Genomic DNA, 21,281 nt, shown 5'->3' with positions numbered 1-21,281 from the left:
GACTGCAGGAGCTAAACCAATCAAGTGTGAGGATGGAAGGCAGCACCCTGCAGTCAGCCTGGCAACCTCGGGCAAATGGGAAATGGCCGGTGCTTTTGGCCAGTGCACATCCAGAGAAGAGGCAGGTGGTAGAGAGGTCAGGGCTGCAGCTGCTTTATCCACGGACACCCTTGGCCCAGACTTGCGCTCACACCTCCCAGAGTTTGTTCCTTAAGAACAGTGGATTCCACATGCTTTGAGATGATGGGTGTTTTGTTCCTTTTTCCCAGAGTTCCCAGCTGAAGGCTGTGCAGAGAGCCGATGGGGTAAGAGGAGGGCAGAGTGTGGGACAGTCACAGAGGAGACCCCAGGGGCCAGGGATACCGGGCTTCTCCTTGTTGCTGATTTGATGTTCCTGGAACCACAGGGTGGCACAGCCCAGACCCAGACTTGCCCTCCGGAATCCTTACTCCCAGCGAGGCCGGTGTGGGTGCTATGCTTGTCCAAGTTTAGATGTCCCAAGGTCGCTCTGCAAGGAGGAGCCTGTAACACTGCTCACACCTGTAGACAGCTTTGTACTGCCCCAAGTCCCTTCACATCCACTACTTCCTCAGACCTTGACAGCCCGAAGCCAGCAGAGAAGACTGTTACTGTTGGTGTTCAACAGTGGACGAACAGAGACCCAAAGAATGGAAAAAAGTGCCTTGGTCCACACAGCAAGTCGGTGACAGAACGAGGATGGAGCCTGGGCCTGGAGACCCCTCTGACCAGGGTCCTGCCTGCTTTACTATAGTGTTCTAGGTAAGCAAAGGCAAGACGAGTTTGCAGAAGTGTCACCTGGGCTCATGTGCGAGTGCAGGCACACACACACACACACACACACGTGCGCATGCGTGTAAAATGCTGCCCTGTTGACAGAAATATCTCTGGGGCTTGGAGACAGAAGTCCACGTAGGAGACCTCTGAGCCTCTGTGAGTAGGGTCCTGACCTCAGGGTGCTGCCAGGCTAGGGCTGCCAAGGTGCCTGGGAGCCAGGAAGGGCCATCCCAGCCAAGCCACATGTTGGCTTTCATTCCTCATGGTGTCCAGGGGATGCCAGTGGCCAATGGGCTCCTCAAGGTGAACACACGGCTGCTGGTGGACCCTGAGGACTCATCTGGCCCAAATTTTCATAATTGGACTCCTGAGCTTGGGGCCTGTGGACAGGAGAAAGTTGGCTGACAACCCAAACAGGAGGGGTCTCTGACTGCCCAAACCATAGCCCAGGAAGGGGCGGAAGGAGGGACGAGAGGGAATTCGGGGGCCTGCATCCAACAAGGCCTGGAGACTAACCGAAGGTTGGAGGCAGGGCAGCGGCAGAACTTGCAGACCAGGGAGGGGACCACCTGGGTGACAGCATCCCAGAGTCTCTGTCTTCTCAAAGGGATCTCATCTGTGGCTTCAAAAACCATCTCTGGGGTCCTGACCTCCGGGTCGGGCCTCCTGCTAACCCTAACCGCTTTCCTGACTTCCGGGACATCCTCGTGGCCTCTCAAACATAAACAGTCCACAGAGCTCGTGTGATCCTCACCACACACCACCCCCCATCTTCAGCTCAGTAGGTGGCACCCGGGGCGCCAGCTCCAGACCTGCTGGCTCCCTCCCTTGCTTGTGCTGCCCACTCTGGCCATCCCTGCCTCTGTCTGCCCCATCTCCCCACCCTCTCTATTGCCATCTTCAGCCAAGCAACCTAGCCAGCTGCAGCCTTGGTCAACAGCCCTTAAAGGTCTCCTGGCCTCCACTCCTGTTCAGATGGGGCCACTTGTCTGCTTAAACCATTCACTGAGCTGTGCCTGGGTGGGAACGGCGCTACGGGAGTGCCCGGGCTTGTCTAAAGGGTCCTAGAGAAGGCTGTCATCCCCCGCCTGCCTCCCCCAAGCATCTCGGACAAGGTCTTGGAATTGGATGCTTTCTTCTTCTACACAGGCCTTCACTTGGACAGACACCAAGAGGGGGGCAAGGTCAATGCTTCCTAGCTGAGTCTGTGAGCCCTCAACCAAGCCCTCAGAACCTCTAATGACATTCTGCTTGCAAAGCCTTCAGCAGGGTGTCTGGGAGAATCATTGCCTAATGGTGGATTTTGTGTGGATCTGTTCTAGAATGCTGGGCACTATGAGAGGAAATGCAGCCTCCAGGGATCACAGCTAGGTGCAGAGATAAGGCAGACCCAGAAAAATGACCCTTCAGCACCACGGACACCAGGCAGCTGGTCCGGAAGATAGGCCAGTGTGAGGCCCACAGTCAGTGCTGGGAACATGGCGAGCAGGTCAGCGTGGCCCGGTCTGGCTGCCAGGCTTGGTGGACTGAAGTAGGGGGGAAGGCTGCAGGGAGGGCCTGGACCCTGATCAGGGCTGGGACCCCAGCCCCAGCCCTTTGCCCATTCTTCCTTCTCAGGCTGCCCTCCATGAGGAGCCTGCACCCCTTGGCCAGGGGTGGACTACAGGGGGGCAGGGTGGGGGTGGGCGAGCTGACTTACCGCGGGGAGGCGTCCTGGGTGACTGGGTACTCTGTGTGAGGGACAGAGAGAGAGGAGGCATGAATCTCCATGGTAGCCTCTGGGCTACAAGCCCCGCTGTCCAGCCCGCCCCATGAGGAGAGTGGTCTGGAGGGAAAAGCTAGCCAGCAGGATGCGAAGAAGTGACCTGAAAGATGATGAATCACCGGGGAGGACAGGGAGTGAGGAGCCGACTTAGCAGGAGGACCTGCTTCTCTGAGGCCCCTGAAGCACAGAATGCTTGGTGGGTTTGAAGACGCTGCCGGAAAGCCAGTGTGGCCCCAGCAAAGACGGTAGCCAGAGCAACTGTGACGAATTTTGGATTTCATCCCAGGAGAGCTTGAGGCTGGTGCTACTCACCTGGGTGGTCAGAGGCTCTGGGAAGTCTCCTCTCCGGGGCCCAGAGCAAATTTCCCATCCAGCTTAGTGACAGTAGGGAGGGGTGACGGCAGCTGTCTGAAGACGGCCTGCTAGTTCGAGCTTCCACTCTTTTACACATGCTGTTCCGTCTGCTAGGAGTACTATTAGCTCCTTGTTTTCCTAGCTCGCACCTGCTTATAGCTTTTGATTTAGCCTCCCCTTGTGTAAAGCCTTCCCTCCCGGCCCCCGTCTGGATGCCCCATCAGAGAGAGGCCCACACTCTCTGGGCTTCCTTAGTACGTGGGCTGGTAGCACTTCTCTCTGCAGACTGCAATTATCTGCTTACTCCTCAGCACACACTCATCAGGAACCATGTCCTATTCATCTCTGTATTCCTAGCACCTATGCAGCACATTGTGACCGAATGAAATGGTGCTATTTGGGAAAGCCTGTGTGTGGTCGGAACCCTTCTGGATGAGTCATTAATGGGGTGCTGGTAAAGAGGTGGGCTCAGAGCTATATCGTCTGGGTCTACATCTCTGTGACTCTAGGCTAGAGGTAAGTTCCCTAACCTCTCTGGCCTCAGCTTCCTGATTGTAAAATGGGCTCACGCTGGTTCCCACCTCCTGGGCTTGATGCAGGGAGAGGAAAGTGAGATGATGCACAGGTGCATAAGTGATGTTCTGCTTGTGTCATGCCAGGTGGTCAGCCTGGAGGAGAGCCCTGGCCGCCCCTCGCACCCATCCTGGCCTGGGGCGCACCCACCTAGGCGGCGGCGGGCTGCGGCGCGGGCGGCCAGAACGCCGAGCAGCAGAAGCACCTTGAGACCAAGCGCGCCGAGCGGGAGGGCGATTGCTGAGGCCCTGGAGGCACCGTGGAAACGGAACAAGTAGACACTGGCTTCGGCGCGGCCCAGGCTGTTGGAGGCCGCGCACGTGTAGCGGCCGTCGTGGGCCAGCGCGGGCAGCTCGGCGGTCACCTGATGGCCGTGATCTTGACCTGGGCTCGGCACGGAGGCCGAGCCGTTGCCCAGCGCTGGGCCGGACCAGGCGAGGGTGGGCGGCGGCTCCCCTTCAGCCGTGCAGAGCGCGTGGAAGGTGTGCGCCGGGCCGGGCAGCACCGAGATGTTGACGATCCGTGGGGCGGCTGCGGGCGATGGCCCAGGAGGAGCGGGAGGAAGCGAAGTGTGGTCAGAGCAGCGGCAGGCAAAGGGCAAGGCAAGGGCAAGGGGCAGCCGCCCCGTCCCCTTGGCCCAGAGCGTTGGAGAAGGGGCGGGGGAGCAGGTGATACGGAGAGGAAGGAAGAGGCACTCGGGCGCCACTATGCCTGGGTCCCAGTACCGGTGTGACCTTAGGCAAGTTATTCCGCCGCTCTGTGCCTTAGTTTCTTCACATGTAAAATGGGGATCACTTACGTTACGGGGCTGTTGAGAAGATTTGACAAGTGGGGTACCTGGGCAAGTGCTCTCTAAACGTCGTTACTATTGCGGTAGCACACGACTGGGGGCAGTCTGCTGGAGTGATTTCAAGGGCACCTCTCACTCCCAGACAGCCTCACCAGTACCTAGACTTGAGACGATTCACTGAATTGTTGGGACTGTGGGACTGGGGCGGACAAGCGCAAAGAAACTGAAATGCACTCAGAGAGGCGGCCCAGCCAGCCCAAGGGCACATGGGAGCTTCTTGGCAGCGTCAAACTCAACCCAGAACGCCTGGGTCCCCCACAGGGGGGCTCCGGGATTTTTACAAAGCTCCTCAGGTCATTCCAATGCTCAGCCAGGGTTGAGAACCACGGCTCTAGGATCCTGATTCCCACATCTTTACACCACAGGGTCTAGAGAAGCGCCGGGCACTTGGCGGGCTCCCTGTGCACCCCCTCTGTGCACACAGCCCACTGCAGTCCTTGCCATATTTAAGGTGACCGCTCCTTGTTTTTCTCCCCCCTAGTCTGAGAGCTGTTCGGGCATATTCACTCTCTACGAGCTTCATTACAAGGCCCAACCCAGGCCGCCCCCAGCCCTTCCTGGGGCCAGGATTCCGCGGCATTTTTTAACAACTTCCCGGGTGGCCCGAAGCCATCGCCGGGTGTGAGACCCCCTGCTCTAGAGAAAGGGGTGTGCCTGTTGTACCCCTTCCCATCCCAGCACAGAGCCCGCACCTAGGGAGCCCTCGGACGCGCTCCGAGGAGGCGGGCGGCGCGCTCACCGGTCACGCGGAGCCGGACGCCGTGGCGGCTCTCGTAGCGCTCGTGGACGTCGCCGGCAAACTCGACGCGGCAGAAGTAGCGGCCGTCGTCGGCCAGCGCTAGGCGCTCGACGCGCAGCGACAGGTCGTTGCGGCGCGGGTTGCCGAGCAGCCGGAAGCGGCCGTGCAGGCTAAGCGCCGTCTGGCAGAGCTCGCTGCTCCGCGCCGCCGCGCACCGGAACACCTGCGGGCCCGTGTATGGCTCGCCCGCCCGCCAGATGGCCGTGAGCGGCCCGTCGTAGTGGCGGTGCGGGTGTGTGAAGGTGCAAGGCAGCACTGCCGCCTCGCCCGCCGCCGCACTCACCTCGGCCGGCAACTTCATAGACCAGCGCTGCGCCGGCGCACCTGCGGGCGGGCGGGCGAGAGGCAGGCGGCATGCGGCAACCCTGCCCGTGCCCTCGGGGGGCCTGGAAACCTCAGGACTTGGGAAGCGCCCTCCCTGCCCTCGGGGGTGGGGGGAGTCTGGAAAACCACCCCAGGACTCGAGAAGCATCTCTTGGGACTTTGACTGCCGTGACTTTGTAGGTGTCTGGACTCTCCCCCCATTTCCCTGGGACTATTTGCCTCACTCAGGGTGGTCCCACCTCACTTACAGGCCCAGTGACCCCAACCTCTTTCCCATCAAAACTTGCCCTGCTGCAGATAAGCCCTGGGATCCCATGGTTACAGTACAGTCCCAAGACCACCCCCCGACCCCTGCCCCAGATGGCGACAATAATAAAGGCACTTACTGTGCAGCTCTGTGTTGAGCAAGTTCCTGGTGGTATCTCTTTTAGTTCTCACAAATGATCCTAGAGGTAAGCAGAGTTATTCCCGGGTTACATGTTATAAACCGAGGCACAGAGAGTTTGAGGCCTGAGGTCACACAGCTAGGATGAGGCAAAGCTGATGTTCAACCTTAGGACTGCCTGACCTCACTGTGGCACTCTAGTGCACTAGGGCATGGAAACTTGGGGTTATCCAAGCAGAGCAACACTCCCATTGACAGAGGGGAAACTGAGGCCTTGGGAGGCGGTGGTATGTTTTGAAGCTGGTGTGTTGAGTTGGTGGCTGAGATTCCTCTACAGTCAACCCAAGCGGGTTTCCCAAAAGGCCAGTGCCCAGACAGGGAGCTGAGGGAGGGGTGGACCGTTATGCTGCCTCCTTGCTTTGCACAAGTGCCTCTGGGCTCAACTTTCCTCACCTCCCATGTTGTGAGCCTCTGAAGTATGGTTGAGCTAAGGTCTGGAAGCTGCACTCTGCCTGCAGCTTACAGAGGGCTAGAGAGTCACCGCCTGTCTTGTTGCAGATGTGTGCTTCTCTGGAGGTGGGGTGAATGGGGTGGGTGGATGGGTGTCAGTGCTGGGAGGCTCAGGTCAGGGGGCCTGGGAGCCTCCTCCAGAAGGGAGGGACAGGCTTAGCCTCTAGTGCCCAGGTAGAGTTCAGGAAAGGGATCTTTACAGGGAATAATATACCAGCCCCTATATTTCCAAAGGGCTTTGCAATTCACCAGGTTCTTTCACATGCTTCACATCACATGACTCCAAGTCCAGTGCTCTTTGCTCTGTGGGCTAGCCACACTTGTTTCTTGGGCGGGAATCTCCGCAGCCCACAGCTGGCAGACCCTCCTCCAGGGAACCCATACCATCTATGAGTAATCTACAGGTCAAGGCATCCCTTCTGCTCAGAACCAATGTTTCCTGCCCCTCACGTGACGGCCCATCGCTCTTTGGAGCCTTCGTCTTCCTTCCCTGTGACGGCCCTCCCGGGATCCCATCATGGCTATCCTGGACCCAGTAAGCCTTCCCTTCTCTGTCAGAGGTCCTAGTCCTTCACCTGCCCCTCTCCATCCTCACTACCAGCTTGGTACTTTCCTTGCAGTATAGTGTCCTGACCCCGGGGGCTCCAGGTGTGTGTTCCAGGCCAGGTAGAGTGGGGTATGAATTGGGTTGTGTGAGCTGTGCCTCATAGAAAACCTCAATTTGGGATCGTGCCGCGCTTGCAATGAAATAAAACCACGAGGTTCTTTTTTTTTTTCCCCACACAGTCTGTTTCTAAGCCAAATCTCCTTTCTTCCGGACAAGTGGAAGTACGCTTTTGAACCCAAGCGGGGGACTTGACATATTTCCCTAGTAAGAGCTCGTTTGTTCAGTTGTTAATAATCAAAGGGCCTAGTTCCAGATTTGAGAAACCCTTCCTGAAGGTTTTTCTCGTTCAGTCAGTACTTCTAGCTGCAGAAAGCATCTCCCAGTCTTGAGGCCCAGCCCCTGCCTCAGTTCTCCTGCGTTCCCACCCTCTGTGACCTCAGCCTCCTCTGACCTCCTGCATTTTTCAGGCATCGCAGAGCCAGGCACTGACTCCCCAGGGGTTGTTTACTGTTGTGCATTCATCAATTGGCCATCATTGATCGGACACATTCCCCACTGGAAGCCAGGCACTGGGATTAGAGCCAGGGCTACAAAGAGCAAGAGAATAATTTATCAGCCTGTTGGAGCTCACAGCTCAGTAAGGGTGACAGATCTGGGAACCCGTAGTTACACTAAAGCCTGCCAGGTGCTCTAATGAGGGACATGAACAATGTTCCCTCTGTCTGAACATGGTTCCTGGCCCCTTTCACTCACCAGCTCCCTCCTAGTCGTCCCCGGGCCTCAGCTGAGTCATCCTACAGCGGGAGGCCTTCACTGAGCCCTAAGCCTGGGTCTGGCACCCCTTCCCCATGCCCCAGGGCTGGCAGAAGTGCTTCCTCTGTATGGGCATTGCCTGTTCAACTGTATGTCTCGTCCAGGCACCCAGAAGCTCTGGGAGGGCAGGGAACATGTGTGGGGGTCATATTTGTGCAGCTGTTGCCTAGCACGTGCCTGCCACATAGTAGTTGATGTTGAATTGAATTGCTGAGAGAGAGCAGAAGGGAGGGTGCCCGGGCTGGCAGGAAGGGTGGGTGGGCAGGGGTTGATTGAAAGCCCCATGAGAAAGGAGCTGCCGCCTCAGCAGAGCCTTGAGAAAGGAGTGGGATTTGCTAAGCCCTGAAGTAGGCTAAAGGCATTCTAGGCAAAGGGTAAAATGGAAGTACGGACATCAGCATAGAGGTTGCAGGGCGTGAGAGGATAAGGGTGTCAGAGTACATGGTGCTTTGGGATTGTTTCCATAAGCGAAACAATCCATGGGGTGCTGTCATTAGCCCCCCTTCCGGAAAGGGGATCTGAGGCTCAGAGAGCCTGAGGGCCTTGGCAACGTCATTTGGCCAACCAGGCAGAGCCAAGGCTTCCCCTCGGAGTGTAACTGAGCAGGACCCTATGAGGTCTTCCCGGAACAGAGCCCCACCCATGTCCTCCGCCTGCCTTTCATCTGTAGAAAAACCGTAGTCAAAGAATCAATTTAATCAGAAAAGTGAGAAAATGCAGAAAGAAAGAAAAACAGTCAAGCAACACAAAATAATTATACTTTAGCCAGGAAACAAATTCAAGGACCTCTAGTTCTTCCTCAAAGACCATAGGTAGTATTCTGAGCCAAGTCCTTTGAGCTGTTTTGCAGATACTGAAACTGCCACCAGGTGGGAGAAGTTAACTGTATGCTGCCCACAAGCAGGGAGACCCCAGACCAGCTGGAAGGTTGATGATGCTGACTCCTGATGACCTCACCGCCAACCAATCAGAAGAGTGTCCACGAGCTGATCACACCCTGCTCCTTGAACACTGTCAGACTCCTCACTACCCCCTCCAGGGCGGGACACACAGTTTTGAGGGCATTAGCCCACTGTGGCCCCCTTTGCCTGGCAAAGCAATAATGCTATTTCTTCCTACTTCACTCAAAACTCTGTCTCCTAGAGCAGAGTCCCCCAGGGAGGTTTAATCCGGCACCAGTGAACAGAGGCTGAATTTCGACAATAGGTGGGTCATGTTCAGACCTTGTCCCTGGACTCTGCTGCTCGAGGATGACAGCCTAGATTGGGAGCATCTGATGTGTGGTACAAATGACAGGTCCGGGCCCTTCCCTCCCTGGCTGGGTTCTGCTCTGGGAGGAGAGAGGGCACACACAGGCCCTTTCACCAAGTGTGACAGTCTTGGCTCCCATTAGGGGGAGACTTGTGTTTCCTGTTTGTCTGCTGCATGGTGTTCCAAGAGGCGGGCACCTGGACTCACTTTTACACAGAGACCTTTGGTTGAGTTCACCCAGGGGACTTGAGGTGAATGTGGGAAGTCCCAATAGGAATTACCCAGGGAGCAAATGCATGTGCTTTGGCAGGAACCCAAGCTCCCCAGCCTCCTGGGACATTTACTATTCCCTCTGGCAGCTCCTGCATGTCTCTTAGGACAGGGCAGGGATAGCCCCCTGAACTGGAACCACAGCTCCTTTTGATAGGGTCTCTACTCTTCCTGCTTCATGTCTATCAACCTCCGGGGGTCAACAGGAGGCCCACATTCTTCCCCTTGTCCGAAATCCCTCCTCTCAATGGTGGGCCACTGGGCATGGTGAAGAGCATTCCAGCTTTGGTACGGCTGGACATGGGTGACATTCTCACTTGTATCAAGCACCCAGTCTGTGCCTGGCACTGTTCTAGACTCATCCACTTACAGGGAGATCTTTGGGCGAGTTGCTTAATGTCCCAGGTCTCAGGCTCCTCTGCTGCAAAATGGGGTACATAGTACTTTCCTCATAGGATTGAGGATTGAGGATGGAATGAAGTCACACGTGAAGGTCAACCGGACAGTGCTGACACTCAGCAAATGCTCAGTGATGTTAGTTCCCTCCTTCACTGGCCGTGCAAAGAGAGTGGGACCAGGAGGGAGCATGGGGGTGGTGCTAACCAGTGATGGGCAAGGAGAAGGGCTCTGGACGGACAGCTCAAGGCGATACGGGGTGGGGGTGGGGGCCAGGAAATTGATGCCGGAAACTGCACCATCTGTGGCTCAACTTGGCACCTTAGACTACACATCATGCAATAGCGCAGGCCTTGCCCTTAACTCACCTGAAAGCTAGTCATTGATTCATGTACTTATTCACTCAATAGGTGTTTATTGAGGGTCTGTCTTGTGCTCGATACTGTGCTGAGTGTTGGGGATACAGCTATGGTGACAATCCGTGGCTGCCTCAGTGTGTTTACAGCCTGTCCATTGCCCAGCCATTGTTTGTTTTTCATTTATACATGATTCTAACGAGTTTGTTTAAGTAGCTCCCCAGATTTGGGAAATACAGGTTGAAAAGCTAGAAAGTGTCTTCTGTTTGTAGTCCATTGAAAGCAGCAAGGGGTGATATAATCAGCATTCAGTCAGGGAGGCAGTTTCAGTAAAAATAATGTGACGATCAGGACAGAAATGATAAAAGTACAGCACAAAAGGGACACTTTAGAGGAGGGGTAAGTGCAGAGGGCCTTGAGGCATCATGACACTGCAGCAGGCCAGTGAAACATTGCTCGCGGGGATGACCTGAGTCACCTTGGAAAGGTTCATTGCCATGAGAGGCGTGCCCCTCGCATGGGGTCTCAGGCGTCTGTCTGGGGTTGTAGCCCTGACTAGACTGGCCCTGACTTTGTGACCATAGGTGAGTCCGCATAGCTCTCTGGCCTCAGTGGGCTCATCTGTCAAATGATGTCTCTAGATGCTTACTAAGGAGAATTTTAAATCTAAAAGTCTGTGTCCAAAAATGATAATTGGATAAAAATGACAAGGAAGCCTGGCAAGCATTTGAGAAATATGTCAATATAAAATTAACTGAAAGGCTTTTAGGTACTTAAAGTAAGCCATTGGCTGTTGAGAAAACTCAGCTACGCGGAAAGAGGCATCCACTCTTGATGGTCCTGTGCAGCCATTTACTAAACTCTCCACATTGCTCCCTCATGCCCCCTGCGGTGATGATGCACATGGAGGGAGGGCTGGGGCTGTAGCACTGGGTACCAGCTTCCACGTAATCATAATCACGAGTCAACCGAGGGGTAGTTAACTCACCCTGGACCTATCATCCCAAAGCCCTGTCCCAGTGGTGTCAGGGTGGGACGAGAACTCGGCAGTAGAAACATCTGCAGAACCTGGATGGGCAGAAGTGGCATCTGGATGGATCAGAAATAGAGGCCTTGGCTTTGCCTGCAGCTAAACCAGATTCCCACCAGTTCCTTGGTGAGGAAGGAGGCAGGGATGTGCATGGGAGCCTCTCTGTAGCTCATGTGCAGTGCGTTCTGTGTGATGGCATTTATGTTAACTAGCGAGAAAACTGTTTATGATTTTGTATCTGAGCATGCGGCAGTCGCTGTCCATGGACCACAGATAGGAAAGCAAGCCAGTGGTGGCGGCTGTGATGGGATAATGGCCAATGGGGGTGTCCTCAGAGAGTGGCGCTTTAACAAGAATTAGGTCTGCTGGGGTGGGATTTTTGTGACAGGTTTCTGGAGGAAACAAGCATGGACATTGAGGGGGAGAAGGATGATGCCAGGCAGGTGCTTACCACGGACAGACGATGCCTCGTGGAGGGCTAGACTTGTGGCCCTCAGAGGTGGAGCCCCTCAGAGATCTGCTCCCCACCCCCTAGGAGGGCTGACATTATCAGCTAACGGGCAGCCAGTCTGATGAGCCCAGCTGTCTGTAAGGGGCTACCCTCCTTGGGGATACCTGGGCATGTTAGTAGGGGTGTTCTCAGCGAATGACTCCAGGGGTGACTTCTTGGGCATTGCGGCGCCTGAAGGGTCAGGAGAGGGTGTTTTGGGGCAAAGACAGATGTTCATCTTGGCCACCGGACCTCCCCAGTTAGGTGTGTGGCTCGAGCTGGGCAGTTGCCTTTCATCCGATTCCCTCCCGCACCTCAGTTTGCTCTCAGTAATTCTTCCTTCTGGGCCTGCATATAGTCCAGACAGGTTATCAGGGGGAGAAAAAGTGAGAATGGGGCAGAGACCAGAGGGGAGAGGAGGAAGCGGAACCAGGAATTCCATCCATCGGTGAGAAGCAGACCCCACAGGCTCCAGGGAGCTGGGAGACGCAAGTCAGGGAAAGGCCTGATTGTTCCCCTTCTGCCCTCGGGTTGTCCTGTTTCCCCTTTAACCCTTGCCTCTCTGGCCACTTGGTTGTGGAGCTGGCCCCTGTCGCCTGGGCTGACAGAGATGCAGAGCCGCGGGGGGAGCCTGCCCGGGGGCAGTGTCCTCGCAGTGCGCTGCTCTTGGGAGTTCTGATTCCACCTGTCCCTGCCGTGCTCTAGCTTCCTGCACCCCTCCTCCTCCCGGGTAGGACTTCTGGGTCCCAGCTGCTGGCCGCAGGAGCCAGCAGGGGCAGAAGTGTCCCGGCTCATTCAGCCTCCATTTCCTTTTGGGCCCACGGCAGCAGTCCCTGACCTTTCCCCGCGTCCCAGATAAGCGCCCCATGTCCTTGGGTGACTGCTGTGAATTGTCTTGCCTCCTCAGTTTGTTTTTTTGCAGTGGTTCAGAGCTAGCCAAGTAAGTTCCTCTGAGCCCCAAGCTTTGCCCCAGGCTCACCACCCACTGCACGTAGGTGTAGGCGATGGCAAGGGCTGGGCTGGCACTCAGGAGACTCCAGTTCACATCAGCCTGTGACACCCAGAAGTGCCCTGACCTCGCCGAGCCTCCCTGAAACAGGGAAAAGGGCCCCCACTTTGCAGGGTTGTGGGGAAGAGTAAATGAGCTGGGCGTTAAAAGCCTGGCACGACAGTCCTCGAGGATGACAGCTGCTGTGATTGCCGCCCCAGCTCATCAGAGATGTGGGGACCAAGGTCACTCAGTGGCCAGAGTTCCCAGACTACTGCTCTTCCCACCACCCCTCACCTCCCGCTTTCTAAAAGCAGATCTGGGGGGAGACAGAAAGGAAAGACAAAAGAGAGTGTGAGGGCCCCTGGGAGATGAGGGGCTGCCCCAGGGTGCTGGGCGGGGGGGACGCCTGTGTGAGGGAGAAGTCACGGAAAGTGGAAGAGGGGGGTTTCCTGGATGAATTCCTCCACTTCACTTTTGCCAAAGGCCAGCCCTGGGCCCTGTGCTCAGAGGTGTGACAGGGATGGGACCGTGACCTGTGGCCACCTTGCTCTCAGGCCCCTTGGGCTCCGGCCGCTTCCAGGCCCGCTGCCACATGGAGAGGCTGCAGAGGGATTTCAGAAAGAGGGACGCTGCTCACCCTAGTTTAAGAGCTCTTGGTCTCAGCGGTGAAGCAGCTGCCGGTCACGAGAAGAGGGGGTCCCCTCGCCGACCCAGCTGCAGAGCTCCCACGTGTGCCCCACCTCCTCGGGGAGTCGTGACATGCAGCTGGAGCATTTGTGTGGTCTGGGTTTTGTACTTGTACATGTGACAGCTCATGCTTCCCGTAAATTTTTTTTTGTCTTTCACTGATTCATAGCTGCTGACTCTTAGCAGGAGAAATAAGCCAAACCAAAACAAAAAAACCCCAAACCTAGTGTCCCTTGAAGTTATGTGACTTGAGCAACGTTTCATTACCATTTACTGCACAACCGCTGAGCGCCAGGACTGTGCTGGGAGCCTTCCACCCATGATCTAATTCTCCTTCAAGCAGCCACGAGGTGATGGGGACCCGCATTTACCGAGGCTCAGAGAAGTTAGGTAACCTGCTCAGGGCCACATAGTTAGGAAATAGCAGAGCCAGGATTCACAGCCTTGTCTGACCTGTTCTCCTGTCTGCCCCAGGTGTGGGCAGGGTCACCTCTTCCAGCCCCACCCTCTACGCGGGACCCAACCCGAAATCATCCAGAAACATGGCTGAGTTAAGTCAACTTGGGAAAAGGAAACCCCTCCCCTATCAGCCCCCACCACAGGGCTCTGTGGGTGGGACAGTAGGCAGTATGGGGTCAGGAGGTGGTGGCGTGTTCCCGTCTTGAGCCACATACCCCCAAGTTCAAATCCCAGTTTCACCCTGCACCGCCCACTGAACCTCTTGGTGCCTCAGTTTTCTCATCTGTGAAAAGGGAATATAATAGTTCCTTTCCCATAGGATTATGATGCTTGCGTGAATTGCTAATTAAAGGGCCCAGCACTTAATAAGAGCTATGCAGGCACTTGCTGTTAGTACTCAGTCCCGAACAGAACTCTACTCTGTGTTGAATGCTGGAGAGGAAGGATCAAAGGCCTGAGGAGAGGGAGTTTATAAAATGCTAGAGAGGAAGGATCAAAGGCCTGAGGAGCGGGAGTTTATAATCCAGTCGTGGAGACAGGACCCCACCCAAGGAAGATTGACTAACAGCTTGGAACACCATGATGTCAGTGCTGTCACCATGTGGCACGTGATGGCCAATGGTTGTGCACATGGAGGCCTGGATGCCAAGTCCAGGAACACAGTCGTGAGGATGTCTCAGGCTGAGCGGGGTCGAGGAGAGGATTGGGGCCTGGACAGAGGGGCTCATGAAGGTTGTCTGTCATTATCCCAGTGGCCCTCGACTGCATCGTGCATCAGAATCACCCAAGATGGTTGAACATACAGATTCCTGGGCCCTGCTCCTGACATATTCTGATTCTGCAGATCTGGGGTGGAGCTGGAGAACCTGCTTTTTTTTTTTTTTTTTCTTGATGTGGACCATTTTTAAAGTCTTTACTGAATTTGTTACAATACTGCTTCTGTTTTAAGTTTTGGTTTTTTTGCCGCGAGGCATGTGGGGTCTTAGCTCCCCGACCAGGGATCGAACCCGCACTCTCTGCATTGGAAGGCAAAGTCTTAACCACTGGACCGCCAGGGAAGTCCCAGAACGTGTTAACAAATGCACGCCACTCCAGGGATTCTGATGCAGATGGTCCATGACCACCTTTTGAGAAATACTGTTCCCAGGGACACCGACTCCTTGAGCTAAGTGACCTTAAGTGAAGTGACATTGATACTTAAGCCTGCAGCAAAGGGTTCCCACTCACTTCTTGGGGTTCCTGCTGGGCGGTCAGGGTGCCCTCGATCCCTTGCCCTACTCCCCAAGTGAAGTCACCCCACCCTTACCCCAAACAGCCATGTGCTCTCCCCTCTTTCCCGGGGCTGTGCCCATTAAGAAGCAAAGCACTTGGATGACAACACCACCCCCAGTCTGTCAGAGCCTGCGCTGTCCTCCCCAGAGCTGGCCCGTTATGCCCCTGGATCCTCACAGCAAAGGCCTGGGTGGGAGGCCTTTCTACAGGTAGAGACACTGAGGCCCAGAGGAGTCCAGGCACTGCCTCAAGTCACCAGGAGCCCAAGGCAAAGCCTGGACTTGAACTTCTGGCTTCTGTCACCACAGCCTCCCAAAGTGCAGCTCTCCCTTCCCCACAGGCCTGGAGGCCCTGGCAACCCAGCTGCCCTGAGCACAGGGAGAGAAGACCGTACCTAAAATTTTGTGAGAATCTATTCTGTTCTGAAAATGCACCAGAGAGCAGAGTGGGAGACTCACCCATCAGGATGATGCACATCAAGGAGGCCAGGAGTTGGAAGGAACCTTCCATGCTATGAAGTATGGAGCCACCAGGCAGCCCCGCACTCAGCCAGGCCACTGGTGAGACCCCTGCTTGGCGTGGGTGTGGAGGAAGGAAGGTGAGAGGGGGTGGGTGGTGTGCCCAGGTCGGCACCCCTGCCGGGCTCTGCGGGTGATGGAGGAACTGGGGAGAGGCAGCCAGGCGGCTCTAAGTATGATTAGATGAGACCCGTGGGGTTTAGTCATGTGGAAAACCAAGAGAGGAACCACTCGGATGATTCTTCAGGACGGGAAACAGAGAAGTGGACAGGGAAGATGCAGGACCCTTTCCTGTGGCCGCTGTCCCTTTGAAAAATCTGCTGTTCTTTTGCTTCCTTCACTCCCTCTCTCCCTCCTCCCCTCTCCCTCCCTCCTTCTATCTTTCCTTCCCTCTCTCTTTCCCTTCCCACATGTTTAGTGTGCCAGGATGGGTTTTCATCCTGGTGAAGCTGTTTTACTGTGGCCATATAGGTTTTGAAGTGGGGATTATTGATGGAAGGAAAAAATCGTCTCCAAAATGTAATCATTATTGACAATGGTTACATTACCAAGCAGCATAAATGGGAAATAGTAAAATTATTAAGCAAATCAACCCAGACAAGCATGTCAAAATGCTCAGAACGTCAAAATGCCAGATTAAAATATCCTGCTACAGGGGCAGAATCTCAGTATCTGTTGCAAGGAGATAATCGGGAAACTGAACAAAAAAGTGGCCAGGTTGGGGGCTGGCAAGGATGAGCCAATCCTTGAGTAGGAGGAGGTGTTTTAGTTCAGATAAAGGTTAATCTACTGGGGAAAAAAAGCGATTCCCAAATATAATGGATTAAGAAAAAAAATAGAAGGTGACTTCTCTCCCGTGTATCAGTCCCAAGGTGAGCTGTTTATACTGGCAGGTGGCCTTACTTCTCATGGTCATTCAGGGATCTAGGTCCCTTCATATCATCACTCTGCTAGCCTTCCCCCCAGGGGGTTGTTAATGCCTTCAAGGTTGAAGCTGGCTTGTTCAAGGTCTAGCTTGTGTGAAGGGGAAAGATAGAAACTCTAAGTCTTGTCTAAGGCTCGCCTTTTCTTTATCCAGGATCCAAAGATTGTACACATCACATCCACTCACATCCCATTGGCCCAAACTTAGTCATACAACCACACCTACTGCAAGGGAGGCCTTGAAATGTGGTCACTACTAGGTAACCATATGGTCAAGTTAAAATTTTATTACCAGGGAAGAGGGAACAGATGTTGATGGATAGTTACCTATCTCTGCCACAGATATTTGCTATAACTCCAGAAGACTAAACTTTGCAGAATAATTTATTCCATAAACTCTAAAATGTCATTGAAAGATGCACCTTTGTTTTATATACCACTAAGAGAGAAAAAAATTTCTAGCTTTTTATAAGATGCCACTGAGTGCAACATGTATCCTGATCTCAGAAATGTTAAAGTGTAAAAACAAGTACATCCTAGAATTGATGAATATAATTCATTTTTAGCTGTTTGTATTTTTTGATAATACAGTCTCAATAAGAAAAGGCCAGCCTATTTCCCTATGCTGAGAGGAGCCATAGGAAAGAGGCACGTCTGTGCTTAGGCCAAGGTTTTAGATGGAGGCCAGGCATACAGATGGTAGCAGGGATTGAAACGAGAGGCTCCTGTGGGGAGTGGGGCCTTTGTGAGAGTTTCTCCTTTGCCTTCCTCTTTGACTATCTTGGCTAACCTCTGACCACCCGATACGTTCCCCTTCCATGGCCACTTGTCACTTCCTGTGTACCTCTTGTTTCCTTAACGTAAGGATCCAGCCAGAAAAATGAAACCCCTGCGAAGTGCTGAACATGGAGGGGGACTGGATATAGGTAGCTGGTAATACAGAAAATTGAAGGATGAAAGAGAAAATAGGAGATTCTGACATAGCCCAGATATTAGTAACTACAGGAAGTAGCTACCACTCCTAAGGTTGGGGGGGCCGGGTGGGGAGAAAGGAAGAGGTGAGGTTACTGAGCAGTCGGAGATTAGAAGCAGGGCCCCTGCACAGCTGCTGGTCAGATGGATGAAGGGGGCACCGTGTGCCTGATGCTCAGACTACAGGCTGAGGAGCGGCAGAGACACGGCTGGCTGATGCTGTACCTCTGAGGGGGTTCTGCAGGTTGGATTGCTAAAAGAAGCTGAAGGCTGGACCTAGAGATTTTGCAAGGCGCTGGAGCAATACTAACAGGAACTGGAAGCCCTCCTCCCATCTTCTAACCTCTCTCTAGTGCCTTCCATCAGCTAGCAAGTGTGTCTGAGAAATGTGGTTTGCAGAGTCCCAGCCTCAGCACCTAGAGCAGAGTGTAGAAATGTAGGCTTGAGGCCGAGAGCCGAGGTGTAAATACACAGTACTCAACTGGACTGTAAACCCTTCCCGGAAGCCCTTCTTCCATATATCTGGGGCAGTGTCTAGCATAGCTCCTGGCACATGATATGGGTTCAAAATTATTTTAATTTGAGCTGTTGAAAGTACTGTTTAGTTAATTCAGGAATGAAAAAGGGACCTTACTAGAGAATTCACAGATGTTAAAAAAAAAACAAGAGGATATTATGAATAATTCTATGCCTGTAAATTCAACAACTTGGATGAAATGAACCAATTCCTTGAAATACATGAACTATCAAAACTTACTTTAGAAGAAATAGATAATCTGAATAATACTATATCAAGCTAATTAGATTCATAGTTTAAAACCTTCCAACAAAGAAAACTCTAGGCGCAGATGGTTTGGTGAATTCTACCAATATTTAACAAAGAGCTAATCCCAATTCATAATCTCTTTCAGAAAAGGGAAGAGGAGCACACATTTCCCAACTCATTTTATGAGGTCAGTATTACTCTAATGCCAGAAAAAGACACTACAAGAAACAAAAACTACAGATCGATATCCCTCATGCACAAACAATTCTAAAACAAAAGTGTTAGCAAATTGAACTCAGCGATATACAAAAGGGATAATACATCACAACCAAGTGTGGGTTATTTTAGGAATGCAAGGCTTGTTCAACTTTGAAAAATCAATCAATGTTATTCACTAAAGTAACAGACTAAAGAGGAAAATCATATGATTATTTCAATAAATGCAGAAAAAGCTTTTGACAAAATTCGACACTAATTCATGATAACTTTCAGCAAACTAAGAATAGAAGGAAAGTTCCCTAACCTGATAAAGAGCATCTACAAAAGAACTATAGCTAACATCATACTTAACAGTGAAAGACTGAATGCTTTCCCCCTGAGACTGGAAGAAGGCAAGCATGTCTTTTAACCACTCCTGCTCAACCTTATACTACAAGTCCTAGTCAGTCTAATAAGACAAGAAAAAGAAATAAAAGATACACAAGTTGGAAAGGAAGAAATAAACTGTCTCTATTAGCAAACAACATGGTTACTTACATAGAAAATTTTTAAAAATGGACCAAAATACCCCTCCCAAAACTAATAAGTGAGATTAGAAAGGTCACGGTATAAAAGGCCAATATACTGAAATCAATTATACTTATATATAGTAACAATGAATAGTTGGAATTTTAAATTAAAAAATTCCAGAATCATTTACAATAACATAAAAGAACCCCCAACAAGTACTTACATAAAAACCTAAAAAGAAAAAAACACATGCCAGATCTGTATGCTGAAAACTGTGACACACTGATCAGAGTGTTTCAAACAAGACTTAAATACGTGGAGAGATATACTGTTTCATTGTTCAAAAGTTTCATTATTGTTAAGAAGTCAGGTCAATTCTCCCCAAATTAATCTATAAATTCAACACAATCTTAATCAAAATATCAATGGGCTCTTTTTGGTAGATCTCTATAAGCAGATTCTAAAATTTATATGGAAAGACAAAGGAACTAGAATAGCCAAGGTTTTGTTTTGAAAAAGAGAACAAGTTATAAGGACTATCATTATCTGAGTTCAAGACCAAATATAAAACTGTAGAAATTAAGATAATGTGGTACTAGTGTAATGATAGCTACAAAGATCAATGAAACAGGGTAGAGAGTCCAGAAAAATAAATAGGCAACTGATTTTTGACAAAAGTGATAAGGTAATTTAATGGAGAGAGGATAGTCTTTTCAGCAAATGCTGTTGGAACAGTTGTATGTCCGCATACATACATACACACGTAAATAGAACCTTGACCCATAGCTCACACCTTATACAAAAATTAACTAAAAATACATCATAGATCTAAATGTAAAACTATAAAATTTCTATGAGGAAACATAGAAAAAAGTCTCTGTAACTTTGGGTTAGGCAAAGAGTATTTAGGTGCAACACCAAAAGGATATGTTAAAAAATTGATAAATTGGATTTTGTTAAAATTAAAAACATTTGCTCTCCAAAAGACACTGTCAAGGGGATGAAAAGATAAGCTACAGACTAGGAGAAAATATTTGGAAAGCACATCTCTAACAGAGGCTCTATAGCCAGAATGCACAGAGAACTCTCAAAGGTCAACAATAAGAAGATGGTAATCATAATGATCATGATCATGACGATGATGATCATCATCATCAACTCCAAATGAGAAGATTTGAACGGATACTTCACCAAAGAAGATACACACATGGCCAGTAAGTACATGAGATTATGCTCAACATCATTTGTCATTAGGGAAATGCAAATTAAATTCATAATGAGTTAGCACTACCCGTCTTTTAGAATGACTAAAATAAACAAAACTGACAATACCAGATGCTGATGATCAGAAGAACAGCTGGACACTTATACTTCACTGGTGGGAATGCAAAATGGTAAGGCCACTTTGGCAGTTTGTCAGTTTCTTAAAAGGTTAAAAATACACTTACCATATGACCCAGCAATTCCACTACTAGGTATTCACCCAAATGGGATGAAAATTTATGTTTACAAAAAGCCTGTGTGAAAACGTTTATAGCACCTGTATTCATACTCACCCCAAACTATAAACAACCAGATGTCCTTCAATCAGTGAATGATAAAGTATTGCACATGCATACAAGAGAGTGCTACTCAGAGGTAACAAGGAACAAACTACTGATTCACACAACAGCATGGATGGATTAAATGCATTTTGCTACGTGAAAGAAGACAGACTCAAAAGGGTACATATTGAATGATTCCATTTATATGATATTCTGGAATAGGCAAAACTATAGGAATGGAAAACAGATCAGTGGTTGCCAAGGGTAGGGGTTCAGGAAGTGGTTGACTACAATGGAACTGCATGGAGGGATTTCATGATGATGGAACCGTTTAGTATAGTGACTGTGTTGGTGAACACGTGACTCTATGCATTTGACAAAATGCATAGAATTATACACTGCAAAGAATGAATTTTACTGTATGTAATTTAAAAAGTCAATGAGGATATGGGGGCAGAACCCAAAATGGAATATAAGCCACAACAAGGCATCTAAATATGTTACAGAAGAATAACCTAACCCGCTGGAGAGAATAAAGAACTAGCTTAAATTACTTTGGAAAACAGTTTTGACTCAATAAGGTTAAAGACAAAGAACTCTACATAGACACTGTACTCCAGTTAGTAAATTTCTCATAGGGATATGGGTTAGAGATTCTGAAACTACTTATGTGTACACTAAGATTGAACAAATAAGTAGATTTAATGTAGATAATGAGAGCCAGATTTCTCTCTGCTGGAGAAAAAAGTTATAATTAAGAAAGGGGGAATGCTAGAATGAATCTTGTAACATTGGATTGGAATTGGAGGTAAAAGTATGAAATCTTGGTTTAAAATGTATATATACAGATA

General features: G+C 51.2%; 1 protein-coding gene across 1 annotated transcript; it reads right to left on the bottom strand.

Moving 5' to 3' along the window:
• Window positions 1-1,093: 1,093 nt before the first annotated feature.
• SIGLEC15 (sialic acid binding Ig like lectin 15) lies at window positions 1,094-13,613 on the bottom strand. Its single transcript, XM_060027777.1, has 7 exons — window positions 13,521-13,613; window positions 12,548-12,658; window positions 5,847-5,916; window positions 5,077-5,460; window positions 3,638-4,018; window positions 2,495-2,525; window positions 1,094-1,175 (listed from the first exon to the last, which is right to left on the bottom strand). Exons 1-7 carry the CDS (start codon window positions 13,611-13,613, stop codon window positions 1,094-1,096), a joined length of 1,152 nt encoding a protein of 383 aa, XP_059883760.1.
• Window positions 13,614-21,281: the final 7,668 nt, after the last annotated feature.

The sequence above is a fragment of the Delphinus delphis genome, chromosome 13 (genome assembly GCF_949987515.2).
Source record: "Delphinus delphis chromosome 13, mDelDel1.2, whole genome shotgun sequence".
In the NCBI taxonomy this organism is placed as follows: domain Eukaryota; kingdom Metazoa; phylum Chordata; class Mammalia; order Artiodactyla; family Delphinidae; genus Delphinus; species Delphinus delphis.
This window is presented reverse-complemented; position numbering and strand designations above follow the sequence as displayed.